The 18,960-nt window shown below is 43.6% G+C and overlaps 1 protein-coding gene across 14 annotated transcripts in view; it reads right to left on the bottom strand.

Annotated features, from left to right (window-relative positions):
• Positions 1-4,588: 4,588 nt before the first annotated feature.
• PTPRS (protein tyrosine phosphatase receptor type S) overlaps positions 4,589-18,960 on the bottom strand; it is a 227,995-nt gene continuing 213,623 nt past the window's right edge. For all 14 annotated transcript variants that reach the window (XM_042479439.1, XM_042479438.1, XM_042479443.1 and 11 more), the window contains 5 exons: positions 18,772-18,898; positions 14,890-15,015; positions 11,171-11,325; positions 5,896-6,031; positions 4,589-5,352 (listed from right to left, as the gene is read on the bottom strand). In XM_042479439.1, coding sequence (XP_042335373.1) covers positions 5,284-5,352; positions 5,896-6,031; positions 11,171-11,325; positions 14,890-15,015; positions 18,772-18,898 — 613 coding nt within the window. In that variant the 3' untranslated portion in view covers positions 4,589-5,283. The remainder of the gene's footprint in view (positions 5,353-5,895; positions 6,032-11,170; positions 11,326-14,889; positions 15,016-18,771; positions 18,899-18,960) is intronic.

Here is an 18,960-nt window from a genome sequence, read left to right as displayed (position 1 = left end):
TCCCTCTTTTCACTTCTTCCCATCTCTTCCTTTCCCTTCTTTCACTACTTCTGTTTCCTTTTTCTTCCCTTCTTCTCCTCTATTTTCTTCCCTCTCTTCTCTATCCCTTCTCTTCTCATCCGTTCTTTTCTCTTCTTCCCATCTTTCCCCTTCCCTTCTCTCTTCATTTCTTCCGTTCCGTCTCTTCTCTTACGTTCTTCCCTTCTATTTCTTCCCTGTTCTCTTCTCTATCCTTTCTTCCCATCCCTTCCCATCTCTTCTTCCCATATTTTCCCTTCCCTCTCCTTTCTGCTGAGTTAACTTGAGTGCAAATCATGTTTCCAATTTGAATTCAGTTTGCAGCAATCGATGTGGGCCAAAGACAAAGGGAGAAAGTGGGAGAAGGAGAGAGAAACCGGGACATTTTAAAAGTGGCTGAAAAAGTGGGCTGGCAGATTGAGACAGTTCGACTGCATCCACACTGTAGAAACGATCCACTTTAACTGCCATTAGTCAATGTTATGGATGCTAGGAATGGTATTTTTGGGTGACATTAAAACCTTCTCTGTCAGAGAACTCTGGTAACACCACTAACTAGTTTGCAGTATTCCATAGCACTGAGCCAGGGTAGTTAAAGTGGTGTCAAATGGGATTATTTCTGCAGTGTGGACACTGCCTTAGACAATATAGGGCCAGAATTGTATAAAATGGCTTGGGCCTGTTAGACCTGTCATTGCACCCTCCATCCTCACCAACCAAAAAACCAACATCCATCTTAAGAAAGCTCACACTTTGTTCTCTGGGTTATTTTTTTTTTCAGACAATCTTCCTTTAATACAAAGTCAATATATATATCTACATACACAGCGGCACGGACGCCGCTTTAAACTGTTTTCATTTTGAAATAACAGTGTGGTAGCAACAGGGCCTTGCTTTCGTACAAAGGAGGGTTTGGGATGGGTAGCGGGAGGAAAAGAAAAGAAAAAGATTGGAAAAAACAGCAAGGTCGGCGCACCCGATTGTCGGTCTCTTTCTTCTTCTTCTTCGCCTCCTCTTCTCAGACCCTGCCAAGGTTGTTAAGGTTTCTCTTGGCAACGTTATACGAAACGAAATGTTAGGCAACAAGTGGTAAGAGTGCGAGAGATATCCATTGTTTTTCTTTACAACGACAACGAAAAAAAAAAGGATAGGTAAAAAAGATTTATAGACCACTCTTATAACCCGAACCGAGGAGGTGGCTGTTTTGTATCGTGTCCAAGGTAGGTTTTGTTTTATCCAAAACCACCACAATAGTACCAGATTGTAACCGTCTTGGAAAACTGGAATGGCGAGGAGCGTGGTACAGCTCGAATCCAGGACTTTGGGTGGAGGTGAGGTGTCAATTTTGGATCTTGTGGCTTGGTTCCGTACCTTAAAAAATGCTGGGCATTTAACCCTCTTTAAAATATCGGTTCAAACTTCTGCTGCCTGAATCCAGAGAACACCATTTTGAGCAAAAAGCCAAAAAAAAAAAGAGGCGAGTCCCAAACTTTGATGTTTGTGACTTCAGCTCCCAGAATCCCCGACAGTTGGACAACCTGGCTTTGGGCTTCTGGGATTTGGAGTCCCAAACACCTGGAGGACCAAAAGTTTGGAACAAAAAGAGGAAGGCGTGGGTGGGGAGGAGGAAGATAGAGCATGATTTGAACCAGCTGCCTGTGAAACACAAGGACGGCAACGCATCCTTGTGAGAGCAGGGATGGAATGAGAGGGTGCAGCACTGCAACCTCACAACAGCCCTGCGAGGTAGGATAGGCTGGGAGCAGTGAAGGAGGACCCCAGGAAGCTTAAGGCTGAGCTGGGGATTGCAACCCAGTGTTTCGGCATGCCCTTTAGTATTAAAATTGGTGGCATTTGGCCTGGGCCACTTGGCTAATGGTAGCCGCTTCCCTTGGGTGCAGGCTTTGAATGCATCCTTTCTTGCAATCTTATGCAGTGAAGTCCCTACCTATCCCTGGAGGAGTGTATTTTTCATCTCTTCCCTGTGTTATGTGCCATAGCATCTAACAGCTGGAAGGGATTATCTATGTGTATAGTGTGCCTTCAAGTTGTTTCCGATTTATGGCAACCCTATCGTGGGATTTTCTTGGTATGATTTGTTCCAAGTGGGTTGGCCTGGCCTTCCCCTGAAGCTGAGAGCGTGTGACTCAATAGGTTTCATGGCTGAGCAGGGAATCGAACCTTGGTCTCCAGAGTTGTTGTCCAGTGCCCAAACCATTACACTACACTAGTTCAGGAACACACAACCACAGCATTTCTGAAAGATGCAAGACCTTTCCAAGGCACGCTATTCCACTCCTTGACTCCAGCAGTCAAGAAGTTCTTCCTAATGTTCATATGGAATCTCTTTTCCTGCACTTTGCATCCATTGCTTTATTGTGTCCTATTCTCTGGAGCAGCAGAAAACAAGCTTGTTCCATCTTCAATAGGACATCCCTTCAAATATTTAAACTGTAATGGCTAGCGTGGCATCTCTCGGTCTTTCCTTCTTCCCAAACTAAAACTACTCTTTAAAAGATATCAATCAGTGCCAAAAAGCAAACCTTTACTTGGCCATTTTATAGAAGGGACACTGTTTTACTATGCCCAACTGGACTTGAGCATCCATGGATTTTGCAATCCACATAGGATCCGGGAACCAAACCCCAGCAGATACCAAGGGTCCACTGTAGTAGTGGTAGTAGTACTAGTAATCCATTGTACATAATGGGACTTGAGCATCCACAAATTTTGCTATCCATAGGGTGTCCAGGAACCAAACCCTGATTGATACCAAGAGTTGAGATGGTTATCATAGAGTCCAACCTTCTGTTGTACAATTCCCAAACCTGGGTCCTCCCAGAGTTTTGGACTTCAGCTCCCAGAAGCCCCTGCCAACTTGGCCCAAAGTCAGCAATTCTGGTAGCTGAAGTCCATAACATCCGGAGGACCAAAGTTTGGGATTGACCAACTCTTTATGTATTCCTACACAGCAGGAGGTCAGACACTATGATAACCCTTCCAACTCTATGATTTTATGTAAGTCTGGAAAGACAACCACCCAACCTTTGCTTAAAGATCTCCAGAGAAGGATAGTTTATGGAAGGTCATGTCGGCATGTTCTCTGGATTCAAGCGCACATCTTTTGTACCACTCCTAGACTCGCCGTACAATTTGGGGATTTTACCTCCAAATTATCATTGGTCCCCAGTAAAAGCAGACATAAAGAAATGGGGAAACCCTTCATAGCCTATCTATGGCAGCTTCCCTAACTTCGTACCCTTTGCGAGACTCCCTCATCGCCTTACGAAAGGGAGAACATATTAAGCATAAGAATAATAATACTAACCATTAAAAAAAAGCAGCAACAGTTTTGTTCATACATTGAGCAAGTTAAACCTTCCTTTTTTCCTCCCTCCTTCCGACTTGTATATATTTTTTTCCTTTTTTTAAAATGGTAGGGGGGAAAAAAGAGCAATATGTAAAAGCAGCGATATTCCGCACGCCGTTTTCATCCCTCTTTTAAGTCACGCAGCCGTCACACTTTAACGTTTCTACAGTGAAAAAATAGACTGTCTTTGAACAGAATATGAACAAATAAGCGATTATCATCATCGTTACTTTTTTTGTAAATTCATCGACCGATATTCTTTTGTATTTTTACATGTTTTTTTTAAAAAGGAAACAAAAAAAATATACTCTTTTAAAAAAAAAAAAGAGCGAGACCTGCTAAGATAAAATAAAAAAAATTAAAAAATATTGAAACAAAACAAAAAAAAAAAAAAAAAAAAACCCACCCCGAAAATAAATGTCACTTGCTAGAATTATATTGGAGTTAAAGAAAACCCACTTGGGGTGTTACCTGTCCTTTCCTCTCTGCACCCCACTTTCTGCTTGTGATGCAAACTCTCTATTTCTACTGATGTGGTATCGCAACCACATTGTCCCTCGAGGTGCAAATTCTCCGTCCCCCCCAAAAAATCCTGGTGCAAACGGGGCCTCTAAAATTAGCATTTTCCCCTTCTCTTTGGCATGGGGTGGATGGGTAGGCAGGTGTTTCAGAGACCCACAAAAGAAGTCGCAAACAGAACATGTTTGGTTTGGATGTGCTAATGGAGTCGTTTTGTTTAGGGGAAAGATAGATGGGTTGCTATCGTTTTAAGCCACATCTATAAATGTGTTTTCCTACCTCCACCCCGTTTGCAATTCTAGCGGGCCAAAAGTGATTTGGGGAACCGGAGCGTACCTCTCCAAAATTCAAAATATTTGGCGCTACAGGGAGGGAACAGGTATGGAAAAAGGAGAGGTTGAATGATCGTATATGAGAGCTGTTTGGGGGGGGGTCTTTGCTAGCTCTTTATTTCCCATTTCCCCCTTTTCTTTTCTTTTCATTAGACAGAAAAATGAAGGAATCGTTGGCAATGAGAGGAATGTTTCCAAGTGTTCAAAAAGGTTATCTAGGAAAAAGAGCGTGGAGGGGGTTGGTGGCAAAGGTTGTACTTCCAAACGGAAGCCGTTTTGGTTGCCCTCCTTGGTGCGAAATTCACCGTTGGCATTTTTCTAACCCCTGCCCCGTTTCCCCCAATGAAAGAGCTGTGTGTAAAATGAACCCTACTAATGCAACCATTGTCGCCAAATCCCTCTCCGTATTTTTTTGGGGGGGTTCTTTTGCCTCTTGTCCAAATTCGCCACCTTTTCTCCGGCCTCCTCCGTCTCTTTTTTCCTCGGCTTTTCTTTTGCAACGAGGCAGGCGTGGGGCAAACCGTGTGTGTTTGTGTGTATTGCCGGTCTGTCTGTGTTTTGTTAGTTTTCAGGTCCCGTCAAACTGGATTCAGTCCTGCGCCATCCACGTCGCAAACACCAAATGAGGTAAGAACAACAAGTTTGCCACTTAAAAAGAAAAAAGGAGGAGAAGACCCATCGTCCTCTTTCCAAGCCACCTGTGGATGCTGGATCGTCCAGGTTTTAGAAACACGGGTCGGAGGAGGGGGAATGGGTTTGGGGAGTCTCGTGGGGGAGATTCACCCCCTTTTACATTATTCCTTCCCCATTGCAGCATCCAGAAATGAGCGGTGGTTGGGGAGGTCACTTTTGTTCTTTCAGTCTGCAGTCTTGTGTTTTTATTTTGTTAGAAAAAGAAAACAACGGTCAACGCTTGCCTCTCTTAGCTCGAAAGGGGCCTTCCGGGACTTTTCAGTGATCAGAGTCCGCACGACGGATGGCTTTTTCTTTTTTTAAAAAAAGAAAGTCGTTGAGTTTTATTTTTTGTATTTTTTTTCCTTTTTTTTATGTTGCATAGTGATCAAAACTGCCCAGGTATTCCAACGCTGCTTGGTAACAGAACTGATATTCGTCCTGTGGAGAAAGAGAGAAGGGAGATACGGGGAAGTCAGGCTTTTTATTTTATTAGGGTATTTTAATGGTTTTAAAGTATTGGATTTTAACGGTTGGTTTTATTCGTTGTTTTTAATTGTGTTCTGTAGTTTTAATGTACCCACCTTGACCCATTGCAGGCAAGTGACCCAAGACAGTGCACCAAAAAATTCCTCTCCAGCCAATTCCCCTGGCTCCAAAACATTCAAGGAGGAGAACTGTAAGTATCTAGCAGTAATGTCCAAATGTAAAATCTCATCTGGGACAGAGCTTGGAAAAAATGACATTGGAGACTGCATCTCCCAGAATCCACCTCTGACAGTATGCCCACTGATGCCTGCGGGTAGCATGAGTCAGCTCTACCCAAGGTCTGAAGAAAGCAATGGAAGCAAAACCCTTTCAGGAGTTAAAAATTAATACCCTCCTAATAACTGATGGCACAGTGAAATGGGTCCCTGTCCACAGGAAATGGCTGTTTAGGATTGGCATGTGGTCCTGGATGTCCAAAGCCAAGCTGGCTCTTACCTCCGTCTGCACCATGGCCGGCCTTTGTGTCCGCAGCATCTTGACCGTCTGGAAGATGTCGACCACCCCCTCGTAGCGCATCCGCTCCAGTACGATGCTCAGCGTGATGAAGACGCCAGTCCTGCCCACGCCGGCGCTGCAAAAAGAGAGCAAAAAAGGTAAGGAGACAGAGCTAAAAGATCACACTTCAATGCAGTGGCATAGCACTAAGGACAGTATGAGGACATGACAACACAGTGGCACTGCAAACACTACAATGCAGTGGCACTGCACTGTGGACCCTGCAATGCATTGGCACAGCACTCAGACCCTGCAACACAGTGGCTGTGCACTAAGGACATGACAACACAGTTGCACTGCTCTAAGGGCACCGCAATGGCACAGCACTCAGGATATGTCAATGCATTGGCAATGCACTAAGGATCCCACAACCCAATGGCACTGTACTAAGGACCCCACAACGTATTGGCACTGCACTAATAAGACCAGAATGGCACTGCACTAAGGACACTGCAACACAATGGCACTGCAAACCCTACAATGCATCAGCATTGCACTAAGGACAACACAGCACAGTGGCATTGGATAACTGAGCCCCACAACGCAATGGCATTGTGACTTGCTCAAGGTCTCCCAGTGGGTTTCAGTGATCTAACTTGCCTGGTGATCATATTAGATCGTAAGCTCCATAAGCTGAAGAGACTGCAAAGTTGAGACTTCAACTGGCACAGCGTTGATGACCCTAACATCTGTTGGGAGTGCTTTGATTGTATTTTTCTGCATGGCCAGGGGTTGGTTTGGATGGCCCTTGGGGGTCTCTTCCAAGCCTAGGATTCTATGAGCCGGATGTTTTGGGGCTTCAGCTCCCACCAGATCTCGGTCTTGGCTCCACCAGCCAGCCAGGGGATGCTGGGACTTGTGGTCCAACAATAGCTGAAGGGCCATATATTATGATAAAGTAACACAATGGCCCCAAAGTAGTGGGCAGTGTTGGAATGTAGCACAATGGCTGAACCCTGCAGATTCTTAATTCCATGTCTGGGCTTGGATAAGTCACACTCTCTCAGCCTTAGGGGAAGGCAATGGCAAACCCTCTCTGACCAAGAAAACCCCACCTGTGGGTCGCCATAAGTCAGAAACAACTTGGAAGGCACACAACCACAACAAAAACAACAACAAGGTGGTGCAGTGCCAGAGGAATCTGAGTCTGCTCAACGTATTCCACACCACGCCTCAGCTCTGCGCTAGGAAGTCTCGAGTGCGAGAGCCCAGGCTGGGCGCCTTTTAATCTCTCCAGCGATGCGATTAATCAACTGAGGCTTTAATCGCAGATTAACCACAAGCCACTGCTCCGGGGATTTGGCGCTCTCGACGGCATCGGAAGAAACACAGAGGTGCGCTGAGCTCCGGCGACTCAGTTTGATGGCCTTTTTCTATCTCTTGGAGAGCTGCTCCAACGTTTTGGGCAGGCTGGAATTGTTGCGGACGCAACAACCCAAAATACACAACACTCTCTTTGCCCCCACTAGAGTACTTTTGTGCTAACCTTAACCATATGCTAGCCGTAAAAGCTTCTTGTGCCGCAACTCTCGACTACACAGATATGTACGGGACCCATGCATGCTATGAGTTGTCATCCACACAATGTGTGTTGTATGCCTTCAAGTCATCTCCAACTCATGGCAACCCTAAGGAGAACCTATCATGGGGTTTTCTTGACAGGTTTCTTCCGATCAGAAGTAAATGTATATATCTGAAATTTATAAGAATCCAAACTTTTAAAGGTGGCGTAGTTCCCAGAAGAGCTTGGAAAAGTTACCTTTTTCTTTAACCTACCATTCCCAGAATCCTTTTAACGGTAGGTTTTTAAAAAAGGCAACTTTTCCAAGCTGTGCTGGGAACTACACCGTCTTTAGAAGTTTGGATTCTTATAAATTTAGGATTTATAAATTTACTTCTGATGAAAGGGAATTCGGGAATTGGCTAAATGGCTAGGTACTTTCCAATAAGGATTTCAACTCTTTAAACAAAGCTAAAAAAAATGGATTTACAACCCTTGTTGAAATGATCCAAATATCCAGGAAAGCAATCTTAATTAATTTGAAGAAAATAAGAAAATAGTTTATCGGTGGCCAGGAAAACAGGGCAATTTTGGGTTTTTCAGGGTGGAAATGACATTTTTAGGCTATAAGAAGGGCGAGTGACATTAGTTGTGCAAAAGCGCCTTCACTCCAACTGAGGAAGTCAGGTTTTCTGGGGAGGAAAAAGCAACAGCGATTTTGGAAGCCGCGCTCTCGGCTTAATGAAAGAATTTCTGCCAAGGATTTAGGAAGGAGAGAAACATACGTTTTTTGCCCAGCGCAGCCAATGAAGAGACGGTTGGGGGTGTGTGCGCGCATCCATCTTTGCGCTGGAGGCTTTGGCTTAAAATTCGGGTTGGCTGAGCATCATACGTGGCGCTCTTTAATTCCTTTTTTTTTTTTTTAATATATAATTTTTATTAAGTTTTTCATAATTCAAAAAGAACAAAACATTTCCTGAATACATAATCATGCTTTCATATATAAAGATTGTACTTTCCAGGATACAAAACAACAACACAAATAAAGTTAAATTAAACTTCCTAGCTTTATTTCCTCCCTTTTTATTTTCCTGACATTGTATATGATTTCATGCCAAAATGTACATACACTCACAAATTGATGTATTACTCCCTTTTTTTTTTTTAAGCCATTCATATGGTGTATTCATAGTATCTTCCCCAACCATATTTAAGAAAAGGTAATTTAAATAACCCTACTTAAGATGAATGATCGAAGTTTGAGCCGGTCGTGCCTTACTATATTATTTACACAGCTATATAACTGTAAGGAATTTTTCCATCTTTAATTATTAGTTATAAAAGGGCTTCGGCCAGCCTGTCCTCCAATTTCCACCTTTTTTTAAGGTAAGATACCACTTTATTCCATTCCATCTGTATTTTTTCATTTTTTCCCCCTTTTAAACTATTAGAAATTAAGTCCAGTTGTATAATAGTGTTTAATTTAAGAAGCCATTCTTCTATTTGTAATGCCTTTGTGTCCTTCCAATGACTTGCTATGATCAATCTAGCAGTGGTTATCAAATATAGTATTACCTTCCAGTATCTGCATTCATCCTCATTCTTAATAAAGAAGGTCATATTCAACAAATAAAGTTCTGGCCTTTTTTTATAACTGATATTAAAGATTTGTTGAATTATGTTATGAACCTCTTCCCAAAAAGATTTAATTTTTATACATCCCCACCACATATGCATCATTGTCCCCTTTGTCTCCTGACATTTCCAGCATTTGTCAGATTTTAGCTTACCCATTTTTTTTAGTCTTGCCGGGGTATAATACCACCTGTTGCTGATCTTAATAAAGTTTTCTTTATAACTTACACATTGGGTAAAGGAGTTTGTACGAGACCAGGCCCTTTCCCATGCTTCCAATGGTATTTCTTTCCCCATATCTTTCGCCCAGTCAACCATATATTGCTTAATTGGCTCTTGTTCAAAGTCCCTTTCTCTCAGCAAGGTATAATATTTAGAGATCTTCTTTTCATTATTCTCCATAAGTAATTTGTCCATTTCCGACAATTTGATATCCACACCCGATGATTTCATATCCTGAATAAATCTGTTCTTGATTTGATAATAAGTGTACCAGTTTATAATGATTCCTTCTGCAATCAATTTTTCTCTGGGCTTTAAGGTTAAGCCCGTACTGACATTGTTTTCAAGTATATCGCTATATCTAACCCATTTGTTTTGCATATCCCATCTATTTGCGAAAGCTTCCTGCGTTGAAACCCACCCTGGGATTTTGGGATAGAATTTATCTTTGACAATTTTCCAAGTTTTAAATAACCCCCTCCTTATTGGGTTATTAAAGAAATCTTTATGCACTGCGCTTTTATTATACCATAAATAACCGTGCCATCCGTACCGCAAGACTGCTCCTTCATAATTTAAGATATCGTTGTCCTTTAATCTCACCCAATCTTCCAGCCAAGATAAGTTGCAGGCTAACCTATAAGTTTTGATATCAGGTAGCGCACAGCCCCCATTTTGCTTTTTTTCCTTTAAATAATTCCATTTAATTCTGGGCTTGCCACCTTCCCATATAAAACTTCGCATATCTCTATTCCATTGTTCTATTATTGTATTATTGATATCGATGGGGAGATTCATAAATAGAAATAGCAGCTCATTAATTCCAAGGTGTGAATTATCAGGAAAGGAATTTGCAAACAAGGACGGAGATGGCTCTGTGCGGGGCTTAAGTTTCCTTTCCTGTGTGTCTGTGGAGGAAGTGGCTTTCCGTATCCATTTTACAGAGCAATAGAGTTAGAAGGGGCCCCAAGGGGCATCCAGTCCAACCCCAAATTCTTATGCAGGAAGACACAATCAATACAACCCCAAGAGATGGCCATCCAGCCCCTAGTTAAAGACCTCCAAAGAAGGAGACTCCACCACCCTCTGAGGCAGTGTCTTCTACCGTCAATTCCTAATGTTTAGGTGCAATTGCTTTTCCTGGAGCTTGAATCCATTGCTCCATGTTCTAGTCTCTGGAGCAGCAGAAAACAAGCTTGCCTCCATCCTCAACATGACATCCCTTCAAACATGTGGCTATCATATCACCTCTTGGTAGAATTCAAAGATACAGCTGTGTTAGTGTTAGAATTAGTACATAGAGAGATCTTGTAGCACCTTTGAGACTAACTGAAAGACATTGGCAGCATGGGCTTCCCTTGACTTCAGTATCAGATGCTTTTGGTGGAGTGGAAGCCAGGGAAGCCATTCCACCAAAAACATCTGAGGAAGTAGAATGAAATCTATGAACACTCATGCTGCCAACATCTTTTGTTCAGTTAGTCTCAAAGGTACTACAAAATCTCTCTATATATCACTTCTTAACATTATCTTCTCCAAGATGAAGATACTAAGCTCCCTAAGTTGCTTCTCATATCTGTGGTTTCCAGACCTTCCACCATTTTGGTTCCCTTCTTCTGGACACCTTCCATCTTGTCCACATCCCTCTCAAATTGTGTTGCCCAGAACTGGATACAATATTCCAGGCAAGGTCTGAACAAAGCACAATAAAGTGGTGCTATTACTCCCCTCCATCTCAACACTACTCTCCTTTTGATGCAACCTAGGATCACGTTGGCATTTTTAGCTGATGGATCACACTGTTGCCTCATGTTCAACTTGTGGTCTACTAGGACTCCTAGATCCCTCCGGACTCACCTGCAGTGGACAGAAATGGGTCCGTCTTGTCCAAACTGCTCCTTGGTTTTATGCACCTGGCCGATGAAGTCGATAAACCCTTCCCCGGATTTTGGCACGCCTTGTTCAGGCCAGTCGGTGAACTGGAACTGACGCACCGTTCGCGACTGACCGTCCTGAGGAGGAAACAAGGAGGAAAATATAAATCACCAGGAGTGATTTTGCCAGGAGTAACTTAAACAAGGCAAAAGGAAAAAAATGGAAGATCAGGAAGGTTAGGTTCCTGAATCCTAAACACTTTGATGCAAGAGCAAATTTTGTTTTGCTTGGCTTCTGCATTCAAAATGAAATAAAAAGGAGGGTTGGCCTGCTGTGGCCTCCCAGGTCTTGGATCCCAAATCCCATCAGCCGAAGCCAGATGGAGACCAAGTCAAACAACACTGTAGAAGAGATGCACATAAGAAGTGTTCGATCACAGGATCATGGAGTTGGAAGAGACCCCAAGGGCTATCCAGTCCAACCCTCTTGCAAGAGCCTAGCATGCATTAAACATTAAACAGAGGCTGGATGGTGCTTTGAATTGGGTCTTCCTGCATGGCAGAATGGGGTTAGACTGGATGGTCTTTGGGTGTATTCCAACTCTATGATCCTACAACATGCGCAGGAGTCCTCTTGCTCTGAATCCTATCTTCGCATTTCATCAACAGGGTTCAATTGTGCGGCTCTGCAATGTCACATTTGTAAAGTTAAGCAATGAAGATTGTGACGCAGAGTTTGGGCCTTTGTTTTGGGCACTGCCCTTCAATCTCAAGATACAGGGGGAATATTTTTATTTAAATCAATAGCTTCCAGTTGCAATGAATTCTCCTTTCATTGGCGGTGTCACAGAGTGGGCAGGCACATCTGAGGATTCAAGGGAAGGCCTGGTGGTTGAAACCCAGCATCATGTTTTGGAAAAGCACTAAAAGAAAGAGGCATGTAGCTGGAGGAAGAAAACAAATAAAACACTGGAGACTTCAGGAGTGCAGAGAAACTAAGAACAAAGATAAACGGGGAACGGCAATCAATGTACAACATAACCGAAGGCCGGTTTGAACATCAATTGGTGACAGGGGAGGCCGAGGCTTCAATATTTCCATGTTGAACAAGTGCACTGTTTTAAACACTTTTTCTTTTTAATCTATGTTTTACTCTTTCAACCAGTGACCTCTTTTAATACTGCAATAATTTAATCCTGTTTTAATGCATCCCTTTTGTATGTTTTTAATTGTACTGTTCTTTTTGACTGTAAGCTGCTCCAAGTCCCAGTTTTGGGGGGAAAGCAGGATACAAATAGTTATGATAATACTAATAAATAATAATGACCATGATGTTGGCCCTCCATATCCATGGATTTTTTAATCAACAGATTCAAATAAACCTAGATTTTGCCTTTTTATATAAGGGACACCATTTTACTATGATGTTGTATTTAATGGGACTTGAACATCCATGGATTTTGGTATCCATGGGGGTCCTGGAAACAAACCACAGATATCTCTTTAAAACAAACCTAATAAAAACGCTCTTTCCAAAATGCAAGCAGCTACACAAGCTGTAGAGAAACATCTCTGATTTCATAAAGGCATTTAAAAAATCTTTTATTGTGTAGTGGCAGCGAGCGAGAACGGGAGAGATCGATCTCCGGGATGCTCTAATCTTTGGAGTTCAGCTCAAAGAGGTTGCCCAGCATGAGATGTGCCGTTGCCGGAAGGAAAGCACAGAACGCAATCGGATGAGATGCCCGGGGGGTGCGCTGGCATCACCGAGATGAAAAATGACATTAAACCGATGAGAGAAATAAGCAACCACAACAGAGCGAGGAGGGAACGAGCTGGCAAGAGAGTCTCACTGCTACAAGAGAGTGGTTTATATATTCTACAAAATTACTCTTTGCAGCCCATGTTTCCAGATCTGCTGGGGAGCCCCTTCTTTTTAATCCCACCATTTTTACAGGTTCATTTTATGGGAATGCAGTTGGCCCTCTACATTGGTGGCTTTGATTTTTGCGTTTTTGATTATTTGTGGATTTGATCGGTATGCTTTCTCTAGGAATCCCTAGGTCCTCCAGAGAGGGTCTGCTGGAGGTTCTAGTTCATTGTCCCCCAAACCTTTTTGGACTACTGGTCCCTTTCCTCTTTGGTGACAACCCACCCCTCTATATCTCTAGATATTAGGTCTACTGTTCTATTGCAAATTCAAAAGAGCCAATGTTGGTCACTGCACCCTTTGCAACTCAGTCACTCTGGGAGCAGCAACTGAGCAGCTGGCTGTGCCCATGTTGGCCTTGTGGGAAAGGGCATGGTGGACAAGAGGCCTCTTGGCCACTGCTTCCAAGGGACCCTGGTGCAAAGGGAAAGGCTTCTCCCTGTGCAGGAAGGACTGTCAATTCTTTGTCCTGTTGGAGAGGGTGCAGCCAGTGCATACGGAAGAGGTTTGAAGGCCGCATGCTCTGGACTGGAGACTGGCATGGATGGGAAAGGGAGAGATTTTAACAACAGGAGCCACTCCAAGGCAAAGGACTCTTTCCAAGAACTGACCCTGATACTCTTCCCGTTTCTTCCCCAGATACATGCCTTTCCCACACAGCTTCAAGTGTTTGCAACCCCACCATCATTGTTTCTTCTGCTGCCCCTTCTCTCAGCCTGTCTGAGGAAAGAGAGCAGGAGCAGCAGCAGTGGCATCACAAAGGCGGTGGTGCGGACAGCACCTGGTGACATGTCAGAAGTGGGGTGACACCCAGTTGGGCCCTCCCCAAGTTTTGGGGTGAGGACTGCTACAGTGGGTGCCTCCAACGCATCTCTCCTGAGAATAGTGCCGTGACAGTGAAGAGGCTCACCCGCAGCCGTCCACACCTCGCTGCCACATTTCTCCTGAGGGGAATGATGCTGTGGCAGTGAAGGAGAGGGGCCAGTGTGGCCTTCTAGACCTCGCTGCCATGGCCTGAAGCATCAACAGAGAAGGGGAAAAGGCACAGCTGCCCCCAGAAAGTCCTGCCCTATCTGGACCTTGCTGCCCTAGAGCCACCCTGCCTTGCTGCTACTTTCCTTCTGAGGGGAACAGTGCCACAGCAGCAAAGGAGAAGGTCGGGTGCGTCTCTCTGGACCTTGCTGCCCTGACGCAGTGCTGTTGCAGCTATGCATTCCTCCTGAGAATGGCACCACGGCAGCAAAGGAAAGGGCCAGGTGCGGCCATCCAGACCTTGCTGATGCGGTGCCACAGTTTAAGTAACCATACCACCTTGGAACTATTCTACCTGACTTACATTCTTGCTAAATGTTATTCAATAAAGTCAATACTTATTTGTTACAACTGAAGCCTCTACCTGTGTGAATTCTAAACCACATAAAAACATGCTACTGAAAATATTAAACTTATAAGAGGGAGGCACTTGGGACTCTTGCTTTTATAACATTTAGGTATAAAGGGTGGATGCTGGGCAAGTGTCATCAATAAGGGGCCTTCTAGTAAGTAAGAGGTAAAAGGAAACCTCAAGGCGTACACAGGAGATCTCATGTGACAGCCACCTTTCATTTTGCTAAGAACCACCATTTTACTCTGCCACTGCATTTAATGGGGCTTGAGCATCTACAGATTTTGGTATCCACAAGAGATCATGGCAACAAACCCCAGTGGATACCAAGGGTCCCCACTGTATCAAGTACTATCTGATTCTGTACATGCATTGGGCACCAACTTACCCTGGCATCGGTGACTTTGAATTCCCGGAGGATGTACTGAGGCATGTTGTATTCTGCCATGGGGTCCACCACGAAGTACTGGTACCGCGCAGAGCGTTCGGCCGGCCAGTATTGATGGCACTTTTCCTGTGGATAGGATAAAAGGGGATAACCATTAATATCCTGGAACCATACCAGTTGGCTTTTGTGCAATTTGATCTCACACCATTCCCTCCGGGGCCTTGCACTATGCACAGCTAAAGTGCGTCCGGACCCAATTTGCATTCCCCTTGGAAGTTCTTGAGAACTAAAACTAGGGGGGGAAAACAGGTCCCCGACACAGTCCTTCTCCAAGCAAATTGTCAGCAATCCTTTCCTCTCAGTGCTCCCTTCCCAACTCCACTACTAACTCTGGAAGGGCTTTGTGAGCTTTAGAATAAAATCCAAGAGTTACACTCCGACCAATCCAGTGTTTTTTTTATTAATCGTGATCCCGTTGCTATCTGAGTATCATTTGTTTTAGGGTGTCTCAAAGATAACGTGAGATGCGTCAGTGAGATGGATTCCACACACAGTCAGCCCTCCATATCTATGGATTCTTTATCCACAGAGTCAAGCATCCATGGCTTGAAATTTTTCTTAACAATATTTATACATTCCAAAAAGCCACCTTGTTGTTGCCATTTTATGAACAGGACACCATCGTACTAGGCTACTGGATTTAATGGGACTTATGTGTCCACAGATTTTGGTATCTGTGGGGCATCCTAGAATAAAACCCCAGCATATACCAAGGGCCCATTGTAGCAGCAACAACAACAACAACAACACACCATTGTATATAAGGGAGCTTGAACATCCATGGATTTTGGTATCCATGGGGGTCCTAGAACCAAATCCCAGCAGATACTAAAGGTTCACGTACACTGTTTTAGATGCATCCAAAGAGATGCATATGGATACATGCAAACAGCACCGCCACAACCTGTTGCATAGGCAGTGGGGGAAAATCAATCAATCAATCAATCAATCAATCAATATTATTATTATTATTATTATTATTATTATTATTATTATTATTATTATTTTAATGAATAAAAAACAGCCCTATTTATGTCAGGGACTTTGGGGTAATAGCTGCCACCATCAAGTGTCATCAGTATTTGGGGAATTCATTTTTGTTCTCTTGTTCTTTTTTCCACCCTTCATGTCTTTACCTTTCTCAAGACCTCTCCATTTCAACATTAGCAGAAGAATCATAAAGACCTCCAAATGTTGTTGGACTACAGTTCCCAGAATCCCTCACCACTGCTGGTTGCTGGGATTTGCAGTCTGTCAATATCTAGAGGATTGCGCCATTTCCAACTCTGCTCTACAAAATGAGATGATGCACACATGCCCCCAACTTTTGATATCAATCTTCCTTAATTTTCTTCTTGAAGGAAGCATTGAATCGTTTTGGCCATATTCTTACCATTGTGACAAAGTCTTTTAAAACTGCGCAGCCTAGTTGCAACTCTGGACCTGTCCTGCGCAAAGATGACCACAGAGTCATGCTGGAAAATCTAGAGATTCCTACACAGAACACTTCTCTAGGCATTTCTGGGTCCTCCAGCATGACTCTATGGTCAACTGTGGCAAGAAGCGTACCATAGAATTACACCAGAGGACCTATAAAATACCTAGAGAGGACTTTTACTTTTTGAATATGGGTAAGTGAAACCATGGGTACCAGATCCATGGATATGAGGATCATAGCAGCTGATACAGGATTTTGGTCATCGTTCTTAAATTTCCCACGCACTAACTCACTACAATGGGAAGGAGCTTATTTTCTTGGGAGACATACTGTAGATTTCTCCATTACAAAAACCACGGCAATGTTTCCATGCTGTGCCATTAAAACAAGGACTCTAAAGTTCTCCAGTCCCATTATTCAGATGCGTTTGGGACTGGTTTATTACACACTGACATTTTGGGTATCTGTTAGAGGAACTCCTTAATGTATTTTAATCCATTTCCATCTATAATTTATGGCATGTTCTAGTTGGTGGACTGTGACAAATGTGACCTCGCTTGGCACCGCCAGCTATTCTGCCTTAGAGGAGATGCTCAAGGCATCTCTTAAAGTGGCACTGCCAGTTTCTCAATCAACCAACCAATCAATCAACTTTATTACAACTGCCAATCATTCATAAAAAAGACAAGCAGAACATAGCAGCAAATCAAAGGAAAGGAACAACTCCCTGGTACAAGGAGTCCTATATGTATATGGAATTGACAATTTCAGTTTATAAATCGGTACCAAATAACAGAGCACTAGGATGAGATTTGACCAACTAGCTGCTAGTTGAACATGCCAACACACGTCTTTGCAACCGATAGATCTTTAGAAGATCTATAAATCATTAGCAGATCGATAAATCATTAGTAGCATTCTGCATAGGCAGGCCTTTGAGAATTCGATTTTTCAGGGGAAACAGCCTTGGTGTACAATGCGCTGGACATTTATTTGACATGCTGTTGTTTTCATTGACTTCAAGTTTTATGACAGTTTTATTTCTTTAACTTTTGCACACTGCCAGCTTTTAAGTACGTTTGTTTTAACCACTGTAGGCAGCCTTGCATTTCCAAAAGATTCGATAAATACTTATAATAACAAATTCTGTTGGAATCCTGTTGGTTAGTCCCAACTACAGCAGACCCTTTCAATGAATTGTTGAACCGAAAGTCAACACATTGGTAAATCCCATTGATTCAATGGACCTATTATAGGTAGGATTTTAACAATAGGCTTTAGGCAAAGAATAACAATGGCCTAAATTCTGTTGCTAATATTAACTGGTGTAGACCCACTGAATCAATGGGGTTTACCTATGTATTCACTTGTTGATGTTGTGTGCCTTCAGGTCATTTCCAACTTACGGCAGACCTATGATGGGGCTTTCTTGGTGAGATTTCTTCAGAGGAGGTTTGCCATTGCCTTCCCCTGAGGCTGAGAGTATGTGACTTGCCCAACGTTGCCCAACAGGAGACAGCGGAATTTACTTCTCTGGACATCTTTCAAAAAAGGCTGGACATCCCTCTGCTTGGGATGCTCCACCTCAGTATCCCCCAACCTTTGGTCCTCTTGACGTTTTGGACTTCAGCGCCCCTAAATTCTTGACCCTTGGCCAGGTTGGCTGGGGCTTCTGGGAGCTGAAGCCCAAAGCAAATGGAGGACCAAAAAGTTTGGAACCAGTGCTCTAGCTGGATTTCCTACACTGAGTCCATGCTCCAGGAGGCCTCTTCCAGCTCTACATTTCTACTCTAGTTGGGACTGATCAAATATGATGATTCCCAAATGCTGGCCCTCCAGGTATTTTGAACTTCAATTCCCAGAAGCCCCAACCAGCTTGGCCAAAAGTCAGGAATTCTGGTAGCTGAAGTCCAAAAACACCTGGAGGTCCAAAGTTGAGGAGCCACTGATCTAGTGGATATAATACTGTAGTAATAAACAGCTACTGTGGCCTGTATGTGGGTGGTGGATCTCCATCTTCCAGGGACACTATATGAGCAACTATATGAGGTGGGTCAGGTTTTAATTGGATTGTGCCAGGGGTGCTAAGGGTCAATCCTCCTCTTCCCATTACAATCCCAATAAAACCTGACCCACCTCATATAGGTGCTGATAGAGTGGCTACAGGAGCATAAGCTGATTGATGACTATGGGGAGAATTTTTGCCAGGTACACAGTGGAGAATTGTCACCACCATCATGGCAACTTGAGGGACATCTTTCGTGTCACTTCTCCTTTGTCCCACAATCACAGCTTGGTAATGGCCCTGTTAAGACCCTTCCTATCACCCCTTTCAACATAGCCGGGCAAGAGACCCATGTTATCTGAGCATCCGCTTGACTTACCCGGCCCATCTCTCGCAGCTTGGTCAACATCACTACGATGGTGGAATTGTTCTCCCAGAGCATGCGCCAGAAGTCTTCCGTGGTCTCCGCCAGCGGTCCCTGGGTGGCAATGTACGCCTTTTGTTGCCTAGGACAGCAAGGATGCAAAGCGTTAAAAAGCAAAGGTTGAGATGTTACATTGCTCCAGCA

The sequence above is a fragment of the Sceloporus undulatus genome, chromosome 7 (assembly GCF_019175285.1).
Source record: "Sceloporus undulatus isolate JIND9_A2432 ecotype Alabama chromosome 7, SceUnd_v1.1, whole genome shotgun sequence".
NCBI lineage: Eukaryota > Metazoa > Chordata > Lepidosauria > Squamata > Phrynosomatidae > Sceloporus > Sceloporus undulatus.
Note: the sequence above shows the minus strand (reverse complement) of the source record. Positions and strands in the feature narration are given on the sequence as shown.